The following is a 13,909-nucleotide window of genomic DNA, read 5'->3' as shown; positions in this document are numbered from 1 at the left end:
GTCTCTATTTTCTATAAAGACAATTTTTCTTCCATTTCAGGCAGCAGATTTTTGCAGCCTTCACAGAGGAGTTTCTGGCAGCACCTTTTACAGATCAGATATTCCATTTCATCATTCCAGCGCTTGCTGATGTGCAGACCATTTTCCCTTACGAACTCTTTCTGAATGCACTATTATTAGCAGAAAGGAGAAGTGATGAAGCCCCGTGGCTTTTTTACTTTGTATTAACAGTTGGAGAAACATACTTGGGTAAGAAAGCTGAATGGCAAATTCATTGTTTTTTTCATATTTCATAAAATGACAGAATGGTTTGGGTTGGAAGGAACCTTAAAAGATCATCCAGTTCCAGCTTCCCTGCTATGGGCAGGGACACCTTCCACTAGACCAGGTTGTTCCAAGGCCTGTCCAACCTGTCCTTGAGCACTGCCAGGGGTGGAGCAGCCACAGCTTCTCTGGGCAACCTGTTCCAGTGTCTCATCACCCTCATAGTAAAGAATTTCTTCATAATACCTAGTCTAAATCTCCTCTCTTTCACTTTAAAACCATTCCCTCTTTTCCTAGCATTGCATGCCCTTTAAATACACGTTATGTATTTCCACAATGTGGTTTATTGCCCAACAGAAAGGACAGTTTGGAGATAAAAGTGTTGGAGAGATCTGTTTTATTAGCTAGTCTTAACGCTTTTTGGTAAAAAATACACATAAATTCGGTAAGATTTGGCATAATGTGTTTTGGTCAGGTATTTCTGGTAAAATATGCTTTATATTGCAGTGTGATCTGGCTAACAATCTTCTATTTCAACGTATGTGCTACAGGATCCCTTTCAGAAGAAGGACTTCTTGTGTATTTGAGGGTACTCCAAACTTACCTCTCACAGCTGCCTGTGTCTGCTGCTGGTACAAATTGTCAAGATGCAAACAGTGATTCTGAAGATGAGGATGAAGAGATCAGTAAAATGACAGCTGCACCAGTAAGCAATATGTAATTCTTTGAATGAATTTGTATTACAGCAGTAGCAAATATAGGCAAAACGTGATCACCATAAGGCCAGTATTTTTCCAACTAGGTGTAGAAGGGAACATATTTACTTATGAAAGATAGATGGCCACTCACTGTAAGCAAATGGAACTAGTTGCTTACATTAGAAACAAAACCTTTACTGTAATAAGAAATCTTAAAGTACTGATACTTTGTCTGCAGAAGCACAGAGCTTTTATATAACAAAAAAAATTTAAACTTCTCTTTAAATTTGTATGTTACAGAAACTATTGTTCTCTGTGTTGTCTGTGATAATGCTAAGATGTTGTGAAGCATGTACGTGTTTTCGTTTTTTTTTCTCATGGAAATATTACAAGTTCAACTTGTCTTCACCCTATAGAATTAGCGCTCTATTTAAATATACCCAACTACTTTGAAGGCTCTCAAATGGGGAACACCTGCTTTCTATAGTAATGTGTAGAGACTGTATTATAAACAGAATCTTTCACTGTAAGCTTCCACCAGTTAAATAAATCTGTGATAACTTTAACCTCCTAACACCTGGATCAAGGCTTGAACAATCGAAGTTGGAGAGTCTCAGAGGTTATTTTGCCTCCCCACACTGAGCTATGAAATCTGAATTTTTGTGTCTTTCAGGCATTCTAAGATTTCTGGCATTTTCTTGGTGAAGTGTTGAAAGCAAAAGGCTGTCAGCTCTTCTGAGAGATACTGTTCCTGTAATGCCTACTTACATTTCATTTTAAATGCTCCCTTTTACCTGTACGTTTTCAGGTGCAGTGTGTTACTGTTACCACAAAATCTTTATAAAGATAGTGTGAATAAAATACTTTATATGCCAGATATGCACGTACCATATATGTTGTAAATATTGGCAGATTCTACTTGTGTCTTAGAGATATTGGTGATGTTTAAGAGGTGACTAGATACACTTCTCATGCTACCCCAACATGTATTAGCCATTCTGAAGTTTTTTGTTGTTTGTTAACTGATGGTTATGAATGCGAAAATACTGTTTGTAAAGGAGCTTACAGTAGACATTCGTTCCTGGATTTCATGTCCTCTGATGTCATGGGGGAAGAGATGACTTAAGTTGGCTCTTGGGTCTGATAATTTTAAGAATGGTACTGGGATATAAATATGTGTTTATGTTTTAATTATTGTACAAGAAAACTCTATTTTCTAGCAAAATTCTGAAGTATTTTAATTTTTTTAAAAGGAGGATACTTGCTCATTAAAAAGACTCAGAGCAAATTTTGCTTTAATACATTTGTAGGGTGATGGGAGAATATCAGTTCAGTACATAACTGAGGAGTGTCTAAAGAAATTGGATACAAAGCAGCAGACAAATACTCTACTGAATATGGTTTGGAGAGATTCAGCTAGTGAAGAGGTCTTTACCCTGATGGCATCAATCTGCCACACGCTAATGGTACAACACCGAATGATGGTGCCAAAAGTCAGGCAAGTATAAATAATGATGTTGAACTGTAGTACATCTAAAATTGGTTTTATTAGATAGATTTGTTTTAAATACCCTGTGATTTTATTCTGTTTTTCTCTTTTATCATCAGCTGAAATAAATAATTTCGAATGTAAATATTAATTCCAGGCAAACCAAAGAGTAGATTCTTTCTGTTTCTTATTTTATTTCTTGTTCCTAGTGCCCTCTCTGGAGTAATCACTAAATCCAGAAATGTAAGCTCTTGGTTTGTTTAGTGAGCTGCAAATAGGTTAGGTGAGGACTATGGAACAGATAGTGATCAGTGTGATCAGAAAATCACACACAAACAGGGATTGCAGAGGTTCTTGAAAGGAGTTTATCCATCCTTGTGCTCAGAGGCAGCATTAAGTGTTGTTGTAGCAGAAGTTTGTTTAGCTTGTTTTTAAAACTGTCAGTGATATGGATTTCACAGTCTCTCTAGCTAGCTGAGCACTGAAACCAGTGTCTTTTCTACCCTCTGTAATATATAGACAAAGTCTCTCTTGCTACAAGTGAAAATGATTCCTAACTCTTGAAAATCACTGTTACTGTTTGGAAAGGGCTTTGACACCTGAGATGGAGATAAGACTTGTTAGTTTGTACAGTGTTCTTTTGCAAAGACTGCAAACCACAAATGTTACTAACAATGGAAGAGGATTTTTGACCTTTTTATTACCAGACTAAGACCCATAAGTATTAACACTGTTCTGGTGCAAGTAGTTTTGAGTGGGTATGTAGTTGCTGGTAGTAAAGTAAGTATTTAGGGAATGCTGTAAACATAATTCAAACTGCATTGTAAACAGTGATACAGAAAACTAATTAGTGCTATCTTAGCCCAGTGGTGTTTATAGCTGCTAAAGGAAGTAGGATGTCAGTGAAACTGTGATTGTTCGATTAGGGTAATTAGTTCTTTGTAGACTAATTGCATTAGAGCAGGATGTGAGACCTGAGGATCATAGCAGCAGTTGAATTAGAATGCCTGCTTTATTGTGGCGAGTAGTACATTGCCTTGGATAGTAATTACTGAGTTTAAACGCATCACTGCTTTGACTTAAGGTTTGCTGGTGGACTGTGTAGAAAAGGGTGTTTAATAAATAAAGAAGTCACACAGAACTTTAATTGTATGAGCACGACATCTGTTTCCTCTAAGAACCTGTATTGGGTCTTTGCAGTTATTTGTGGTAACAAGCTAGTTACACATTGGATGAATTCAGGAGTTAAGAAAGCTCTACTTAACATCTTAGAACAGATACTAATTTACTAATTTCAAATTTTGAATACTCTCAAAATAGTTAAATGTATGAATTTTAGAAATAAGCAGTAGAGTACTAACATTTGTGTCAGTAATACCAATGAAATTACTTTCATGTTCAAAATGAAGTTAATTCAGTATTTGGAAAATTAAAGTAGATATTTAATTACCAGTTCTGGCTTCCAAGTCAGTCGTAAGCGCTGGGTTTGCCAGGCATCATCATGTCAGGAGGTGTGAATCTCTTGTCTGTTCTCAGTGCACTTGAGACCTGGCCTAAGTTACCAAGCAGCTATTCTAAACATCATTTTTGAGTGTTTGTCAAAGGACATTTGATGTTTGTTTTGCAGGTACTAAATATTGTGCCATTTCAAAAGGCAATTAAAATATTTTTTCATCATTAATTTCCACTTTTTTAGTTGCTTGATGATTTTTTTTTTTATTGCCCAAATACTTTGTCAAATTTAATGATAGTCTTCTGAAAGATGATTCACTTATTTTTGTAACTAACTTTTAAATTACTTTCTATTCAGAATAAAGTGTATCTATTCAATTAAACCATGTAGAAATAGTTAAGCAAAATAGTGTATCTACTGTATCTTAAGAGCTCAGAAATGCTCTTGTATTTTCTGTTTGGAAACATAGTGGGTCATATGGTTTAAAAGTTAGAAAAGCTTGTTAGCCTTTTGTTAGACTTTGCTTATTTCACAGAATCACAGAGTAGTTTGGGTTAGAAGGGACCTTTAAAGTTCACCTAGTTCCAGCCCCCCTACCAAGGGCACCTTCCACTAGACCAGGTTGCTCAAAGCCCCATCCAGCCTGGCCTTGAGCAGTTCTAGGGATGGGGCAGCCACAGCTTCCCCATCCCCGCAGTGTTTAACCTGGAGTATCCCATGAATATTTAACAGCATTTAAAACTGTAATAGAAAAAAATTGTGATTAAAAACGTAAAAGCTGCAAATCTGCAAAGTGAGGTGCTGAATAAAGGAAGTAGTAACTGAAGATAACTTTTCGGTAACTGCAAAGAAAATTAGGGTAAAGTTAACACAGGCTTCGGAAGGAAGGAAACAACAAATACCTCTGTATTAGTTTTAGTTCTGAGGCTCTTTTGCTTCTTGGGGAAAAAAATATGAAAAACTCATAGTATAGACATGTCAGTTTGCTAAAGCTGAACGTTTTTTCGTCTTGTGGTTTCTCAGTACATCTTTGACTGGACGATGGTGATACTGTATGGTGTTAGAAACGTTGGTGTTGCTTCATTAGCTCAGTTGTTTCTTTGATTTTGGAACAGAGACTTAAGAAAGAACAGAACAGGATACCCAGAAGTACATTGTAGTTTTGAACATAGTTCCTTTCTGATTTCTCTACAGAGGGTGGTGGGTTCCAGAGGTGGGTTACTGTTTTGGGAAGACGCAGTCAAGCCCAATTAAAGAAAAAAGCCAGAAGACTTGAAAAACTGTTCTAGCATTTAGTAAGCCAGATGAGAGGTGTAGAATAAAATCCTGATTGTAATGAAGTCACTGGGAACAGTGCTTGTTTTCAGAGGGACAGGGCTTTCATCTTTTCACTGTAACGTTGATACATATTATTGAATACAGCTGTTAAAAAATTAAAAATAAGTCTTGAAGCATAGTTGTCATAAGGAGATTTGAAAGACTTCAGTTCATCAAAACTGTACTTTAAATAACTAGTAAGTTTAGTTCTCAAAAATATTTAGGTGCATAATTTAATACCACAGAGTTCAGGTCATCACTATGGCTTACTCTTAGTGGTGGGAACTGTGCTTGTACTGCGACTTCAGTAGCTGTCAGCTGTCTGATCAGTGCCACAGAGTAGTTGCTAATCTGGGTTTAACCATTTCATACTGACCAAGCATTACTGCTGTTGAATTAACACAGCATCTTTAATCTTAACCTGTGGTTGAGAATTATTTGGAAATTGACATTCTGGTGTAATAGGAGCAGCCTGTCTTCATACGTGTGCTGAAGATACTCAGGCTTTACATGAGGCTGTTCAAGTCATTCTTTAGGGAATGTTCTTTAAGAAGAACGTTTTGTGTTCTTCTTTAAGAAGAACGTTCTCCTGTGCTTATTTCAAAACCAGAATCGTTGAATATGAAGTTTTTACTCTTTTTGTTGTCTGCCCAATACAAAATGAGGCAAAAAGCATAAAGTAGCCTAGGGAGTGGTATAGTTCATTTAGTGATGGCTTTGCCTGCTGTCTCGTACCTGTGACACCTTGCAGTTCTGAAGTGTCAGAATGCACTGCCCCGGCAGCAGTGACCTTTCGCAGACTATATGAGCTCCTCTCATTCTAGTGTATTCTCTTCATTAACTTAAATGGTCTCAATGGGAAACAGGGCCCAATTTATGACCTAGACTGAAAAATCTTGCCTTTAACTAATTAACTTGTAGTGGTGCCTCAGCTAAATTAAGCTTAATGGGTCATTTAATCTGTCCCATTGCGCAGGAGGAATTTGACACTTTTTTAAGACCAGAGGTGCCCAAAATACTGTTCTGGCAAGTAAACATAAATCATGTGGCCTTTGTGGACAATTAGATACCTACAGAGAGAATCAAGGTTATAAATAAATGATTGTTATGTGCTTACTTTGGGGAGCAGATAATTTAATTTGGTATGATTAAAATAGATGCTTAACAGAAATCACTAGAGTAAATTTAACTCTCTCATAGCCTGTGGCTGAGGCATTGTGCCTGTTTACACTTGAAAGGAGCTTATCCTTTCTGGTAGTAGAAAAATGTTTCCTCTGCCGAACTACAGTGTTAGATCTGAAGATTGAACTTTACAGAAAAATCTATTAATGAATCCATTATATAAAACCATTTATAATGATCTCAAAGGAGTTGGTGGTATGCTGTGAGATTTTTCAGGAAAAATCAGAACCACTACATGGGAGGGGTAAAACCCCAGGGCTTAAGTTTTAGCAGCTTGTTTTGGAATAATACAGATACTGAAAATGAAACTCTCAAGTTGGATTATAATAGTTTACATAAAAAGAGATAATGTCTTATCTTTTTGGTTTCTGGTATTCAAGTGTGTGTGTATTTTCTGTTTGTTTTCTTTAGAGGAAGAAGTGATCAAGATTATGTGGATATTCAAGCTTTACATTGACTAACCTCAACACTTTCTGAATTGCTAATGCTTTGTCTTCAGGATGTATAAGCTATCCCTGTAAAGCATAATCAGTGAGGTGTAGTGGGATAGTTTATCAGTATCCTGATAATGTAGTTTTTCTGCCAAAAAAAAGGACTGATAGAGGTAGATTTTGACCTATTTTAATGCTCAAAGGTTTTGTTCTTTTTTAATTCCACTTTTTTTTAGGCTTTTTATTTTTTTTTCAGTGTGAAGCCAGAAATTTTGAAACTTTTTAGTACAGAAAATTTCTTGAACTTTTGCAGTGATGCAGCTTTTCAAGGCCATCCTTGCACTGTGGTGATGTGTTTTTTTTTTTCTGGGGGGGTCTGTGTGTTCTTTTTTGGTTACAGTTATTATCTTCTACTTTGAAAGCCAATTTCTATACTTGGAGTGGGAGGGTAGTAGGTTGTTTCTGTTGTCATTCCTTTTGCAATAATTGTATTTCATGTACGTCTAGTGATGTAAACTTTTTGAAACACACAGCCTAATTCTCCTTTCTGTGTTCAGTTTGTAGTTTCATGTTCGTTTTCTGCTAACAGTATGGAAAGACATAGAATTGATGAATTCATCTGCTTCATCTTTCATAGGTATTTCATATTGACAAAACAGGTTGTTATGATAATAACATCCTCTACCAAATTTGCATTTTTGTATTTAACCAGATTTGTAAGGAAGGGAAATGTGAAAGTTGAGTGCATTCAGCATTTCTGGAATCAGGGCATGAAATACAGCAGTTGTTACAACTGACTGCCTGAATCACGGATATGGAATAAAAATGGCTAAAATTTAGACAAAGGTTATTATTATAAGCTCTTAAGGTTTGTCTTTTTTCCCTTCATTATTGCTGAATATTGCTAGAATGAAAAAATGAATTACATTATGATAGGTTCAGTGTCCATAATGTTTGTTCATTGCCACTAAAACTATTACATAATTTCCAGGGATGATAGCAAAATTAACAAGTTTTTACTTGGAAGGCCAATGAGACCTAACGGCACTGTGCCAAATTACTTTTAATTTCAAATATGAGGCGGAAAAGTGAAGGTCACTGAGGAAATTTCTCATTTCAGAAACCAAGACATCAGAGCTATCATTCAGATAGTTAAACATTAAAATAGAAATTCTTATTCTAAATTAGCTAGATACAATAAGCCCTTCCTACAGGATAATGCGTCATTTCCACCCAAATGACAAGATAATATGACTTCAGAAGGCAGTAAAATTCCCATGAATCGAATTCAGGTTGGATGTTTTCACAAATTCCACATATTCAAAGGAGAACTTAATTTTACAGTAAAACTTACCTTAAAACTGGCATTAGCTGCAGTTCAAATTTTACTTGAACTTACTGATGATCACCAACATACAACTGCTCTGGAGTATGTGAAACTTCCAGCTCTTTTTAAAAGTACCAATCTATGTATTTAAAATCTGTGTATTGAAATAAGAGAGGTAATATTTCAACAAAGACCAAGAGATTGCATGTATTTTATTTCACCTTCTTCTGTATGCCCCCACTCTTATCTCCAAAACTCCCCATACCTGTGAAACTCCTCCCTGTGCAGTGAAGAGTCTGCCCTTTCTCATTCTACTTCATCCTCGAATAGTTCCTTGTCTGTGTGACTGGCTTTTGATGGGTGCGTGAGGTTTTAGAGCCTGAAGAAGAGAATAGCTGTATGGGTGCTGGAGAGAGGCTGTGCTTCAGTGAAGGCAGTAGAAAGAGCCTGCGAGGCTTCAGCCAGGAAGGGAGGGCCTAGAAACATATGGCACTATGCAGTTATTTGTGAGTGGACCTGTACGTTTCCTTGTGTTTTCTGTGTGTTAATGTCTTTAAATGAATTGCTGCTTAAAACATTCTCAAATGTTTCTACCTGTTTACTCATATTTTACTTTTTTCCTTAATGAAATGTGTGCTTTCTTTCCTTTTGCCATCTGACACATTTTAATTTATCCATGTAGTCTGTAATTAATACTGTTTTTTCAGGCAGTAGTTAGTCTACTCTCCACGTTCCATTTCCCAGCCTCCTCCTGCTTGTGCACACGGTCACGGGGAATTTTGGTACTATGAGGCTATTGATCTCTGATAGGAGATGTGGGACCTGAGTATCTGTTTTACCTTATTCATTCCAATAGTAGTTATGAGACCTAGTAAAGTAGCATTTAGGATAACTAAGTGAATACAGCTCTTCAGAACCTGAAAAATTACATTTGAGTCAGTCAAATCCTGTTTGTTTTCCTAGAAGACATTGTTTCAAATCATGTTTGTCACATCTGTTGCTTTGTGCAGTGGGCAAAATAGGCTAGGGGGGAACTTTTAATTCCAGGGTGCTTTTTATTTCTTATTTCTATAAAAAGTTTATCATGTCTGAAATAATAAAGTTAGTCCTGTATATAACTGACTTGTAAGCATACACATTTATTTTTACAGCTAATTACTAATTTTCTGTGTACAGGTGGATTAGTTTATGTGTAGTACTAGTAGTGTGGTGACTGTCCTGACAGGCATTGTTCCACTGATGATGTTATATTTATGTCTGTCAGGAAAAATATACCAGTAAAATTGCCACATAGTTTTAAATCAATATTTGCTTCTAGCATAAGTGAACTTTGAGGTATTTTATCTACTTTTCACAAAAACTGCTGTATTTGTTAATATAAGAAGAACCACAGAAATGACCTGTTAACTAATTGGTGTGATTTTATAGATTAGAATTTGAAAAAAATCCCAGATAAACAACTCTGAGTGAATATTATTTTTATTAATGAGTATTTAATTCTCTGGAATACTGCAAACATGGGTTTATATCATGTGGTTTGTTGCTGAGTTAATGAAAGCTCTCTATTTTAGGGATAAGGATTTATATGCTTGGTTTATTTCAGCTTTCGGGGCTTTCACCAGATTTGAGTAGGGTAAGAACTTCCAACTTGAAAAGATAAATTGTTTATATTTGAGAAATGTTTGACAGATAAGTTCTTACAGAAGCATTGTATTTTTTGAATACAGTCTTTTGGAAGACACAATTTATTTGAATTTCCCTTTGCAGGCTTCTTTATAGTTTAGCGTTTAATGCCAGATTCCTGAGACATCTTTGGCATTTGATATCTTCAATGACCACACGAATGATTACAGGGTATGTATTGCACCATTTCTGAAACTGAGTCTTTGTTAAAGTAGAGCATATCTAGTGAGAAGAGAATGAGACAATTAGTGGTATTACAGTGCTTGTGGAAGGTGATTAAAACCAAAACTGTAACGGTTACTTAGCTCCTATGATTGCATAAAACAGCAAAATAGTGGAATTTGGATATCTGCAAGTAATTACAGGTAAATAAATAGAATCTTCATTTAAAATAAGGTAGATGTTTTGCAGGTTTTGGAGTGCTTACTAGGACCAGTCTAACACTGAAGCTACAAGTACTTCATCCTAAATGTGTGAGATTTATCTCATATACTTTGACTAGTGCAGAAATTGATGTCTGGATTCCCAGGAACTTAGGCACTGGACTTGCAGATTTGTTCTGTGCTGACGTGCAGATCAGTTACTCTCTTTGCTTTGTGTTTCTGTTCTAAACCAGAAGGTCTCTGCATTCAGTAATGCTTAATGGCAAAGTTTATGTATCATCAAGACACTCAGATACTATAGTGACAAGAACTTAAAAAGAGTGACCTTATTTTGCAGGGATGGGAGGTAGTTACTTAACTGAGAGCGCTGTCCTTATTTTGATGTAGGAACTGCTACTGAATATTTGTAAGAGAATGCTGAATACTTTAAAAAAGAGTATATAATTTACCATCTCTTTAATTTTGCATTGTTATACTTTAAGGTCTATGGTGCCACTTCTTCAGGTGATTTCAAGAGGCTCTCCAATGTCTTTAGAAGACTCTAGTCGAATTATCCCTCTCTTCTACCTTTTTAGTTCTTTGTTTAGTCATTCACTTATATCTGTTCATGATAACGAATTCTTTGGTGATCCAATAGAAGGTGAGTTTCAAGCATACTAAATAGCAGTGCTTTGCAAAACGTTTTTGTGTAAGGACACAAAGTTCCCTGGACAATGATTTGCTGACATCTGTGGGGAAGCTCTTCTGGGCTGACTTGCTGATGGACCCCTGAGCACTCAGCTGTCAGCTGGCTCTTTCATAGTGATTGCATTTAGAAAAAAAACAGGAAAAAAATGATGGTCTGCACCTTGGGAACCCTAGCTTTACATGGTCTGATAGGGATGTTCTTAATCATGATAATTTTTAATGAGTTAGTGAAGAGATTGAACTACTTCTGGGCTGAACCTGTAGTCTAATGTGAAAATTTAATATAGCACGAATCACAAAAGTGAATAAGAGAATATTATGATTAAAATAGTTGTGACTGCAAACAATTACAAGATTTGATTGGCTTTATGAATATATACTCACTCTCTTTTTGGGTGTTTTGTTGGTCTACCTTTAGATTTTGTGTGTGAATAATTAAAGTTCCAGTGAAATAAGTGGGTTTTTTGATGTTTTGGTGTTTTGTGGGGTTTTTTTGGTGATTTTTTTTTTTTTTTTTTTTTTAATAAAATGATTAAGAAAAAGTTCTTTAAGGAAACTTAAGCTTGCGCTTTATGTAGTTGCAGGTCAAAGACAATCATCAATGATGCCTTTTACACTAGAAGAGCTTGTAATATTATCACGCTGCCTTCGAGATGCATGTTTAGGAATCATAAAGTTGGCTTACCCAGAAACAAAACCAGAGGTTCGTGAGGAATATATTGCAGCATTTAGAAGTGTTGGAGTAACAAAAAATACGGAAATGCAGCAATGTATACAGACGGAACAAAAAAGGTGGATTCAGTTATTCAAGGTAAATGGTGTCAATTTTCAGAACATATTTCAATAAAATTTTCAGTCCTCTGCTGGAGATAGAAGATTAGGTTAAATATTTTTTTTTTTCCGTTTAATTATACTTTTAACACAGTTGTAACAAGGAATATGGATTTGGGAAAGTTCCTTTTTGGTGTGTATGCCAAACTGAGTGAGTAAATTCTGATAATTGAAACTTTTTTTTTTCTCTGAGAACTCTTAATTTCCTTTTCTTGCTTATCCTGTTTGAAAAAAAAGTTACTACAAGGGATATAGGTTTTAACTTGAACTCCCATTCAGCAAGGTCCATAAGCATTTCATGGTAACTGTATGTAGGTGTGAAATTCTAACTGAATCGATCTCAAGGTCCTTTCCAACCCTAACTATTCTATGATTCTATGATTATTTGAGTACTTCTGTATTAAGGGGCTTGACTAAATTGGTACCATGCTATAGTGGTTTTGTTGGTGTTTTGGGCTTGCTGGAATACTAATCAGATGGTGAATCTGGCTTAGCAAATGTAAACTTAATCTTTCTGGATATCTACCAATGTATTTTCTGCTAGTTTTATCCATGGCCTCCTAGTGAAGACACGTTAAGAGAAGCTGAAAACGTTGGCAGTAAAAGACCTAATATAACTGTTGCCGAAAAAAAGAAGTGCTTGACTTGTCATGAAAATTCTGCAGCAAACACATCTAGTCAGCTAAAATTGCTCATTAAAGAAGTGGGAGCAGAAGAAATGCATTTTCCAAATTGAATGCTAGATTTACAGTCTGTTTAATACTGGCGACCTCTCGCACACTAATGTTCAGTTCGAGTCATCAGCTGTCCCTTCATGTCTTTTATCACTGCTTTTGTCAAGCTATCTATTTAATTGAAAGAAGTTAATTGAATGAAAATGATCAACTAAGCTTGTATTAATATTGCTAATGGAACTTTCTTCTTGGCCATGTTTGGAGAAAGATGTCATGCTAGACTTTAGGAAAGGCCCATTAAGGCTTGCACTTAACCTGATGGGCTAATTAAGGAATGCTTATTCATTCTACAAGTCTAAGATAGCCTCTATCTAGCCTATTCTGCCTGATTTTACAACACATTTCACTTATGAGCATAAGCATTAATAGCAGTGAGAGTAACTGATAATGTTTTGATTGCATTGAATACAGTCCTAATGCACCACTGAATTCGTAATTTGCACGGATTGATCTAATATATGTTTGCAGAATTTAATTTAATTACTTGTCTTTAAGTTGCCAAATAAACTTTTGATTTGAAGGTCACATGTGAAAACTCCAGTATGTCTATTTTTCTAAGAAGGACAGCATGCTAGGGGTCTTTTTATGTATGCAGTTTATATCATGCCACATTCTATTTCTTCTCTTTGGTTTGTCATATTTAATCAATCATTTTATAAGCTGCTTATGTTTTAGATGAATTTGATTTATTTTCCTGTCATTCAGAAAGTTGTAAAATCCTGAGTTACTTTGTCCCACTTTGTCAGCCAGAAGTTAAACTTGTAGTGGAACTGTCTAAGCTTGTTACTATTTCCTGGAGCCAGGGTTGCCTTCTATTAGGTGAGTTACAAATGTAAATGTTAAGGACATCTTGAAGGCTCTGGTTCTGCTAAAAAAAGTAGTTAATAACAAAGCTTCCCTCGTTTACTCCTCATTTACTCCTTTAGAAGCATATTGTTACAGATAAAAATTCAGCACAGCTAGTTCATCTTACAAGAAGACTGCTGTACACAGCACTTGAGTCTTTCCTGAGGGCAGCTTCAAAATAGCTTCTTGTCAGTAGCAGGCAACAGTTTCTTCTTCCAAATCATTAAAACAAAGCTAAAGTGGTTCGTCATCTGTCAAATAAGAGAGAGAAACCTAAAGAAAAACCTAGGCAAGCTGCCTGCAGAGAAAAATTCCTGTTCCTTCTCTATCACCTGTGCCTTTAATTTCATGGTTTTCCTTTATTTTCTTTCCATTTCTCACACTTGCTTTGCATATTTTCCATGCCACTTGTATCTAATGAAGTACATTCCTCTGTGTGTGTGTGTATATATATATATATACGTGCAAATAGAGGCTTTATTTCTGCAAGATAATGGTAAATCTGAAGACAGTGAGACTGCTGACAGTGATGTCAGTATTTGCTAACAGATTGGAGGTCTTTGGTAAGATTTACATCTTTATTT

At 35.8% G+C, this 13,909-nt stretch overlaps 1 protein-coding gene across 1 annotated transcript in view; it reads left to right on the top strand.

Annotated features, from left to right (window-relative positions):
* UBE3C (ubiquitin protein ligase E3C) overlaps nucleotides 1-13,909 on the top strand; it is a 73,968-nt gene that overhangs the window by 19,495 nt on the left and 40,564 nt on the right. Inside the window, exons 8-13 of the mRNA XM_080639462.1 lie at nucleotides 41-249; nucleotides 816-970; nucleotides 2,273-2,460; nucleotides 9,929-10,015; nucleotides 10,710-10,867; nucleotides 11,493-11,725. Coding sequence (XP_080495588.1) covers nucleotides 41-249; nucleotides 816-970; nucleotides 2,273-2,460; nucleotides 9,929-10,015; nucleotides 10,710-10,867; nucleotides 11,493-11,725 — 1,030 coding nt within the window. The remainder of the gene's footprint in view (nucleotides 1-40; nucleotides 250-815; nucleotides 971-2,272; nucleotides 2,461-9,928; nucleotides 10,016-10,709; nucleotides 10,868-11,492; nucleotides 11,726-13,909) is intronic.

Source organism: Psittacula echo (genome assembly GCF_963264785.1).
Source record: "Psittacula echo genome assembly, chromosome: 2".
NCBI classification, from domain to species: domain Eukaryota; kingdom Metazoa; phylum Chordata; class Aves; order Psittaciformes; family Psittacidae; genus Psittacula; species Psittacula echo.
Note: the sequence above shows the minus strand (reverse complement) of the source record. Positions and strands in the feature narration are given on the sequence as shown.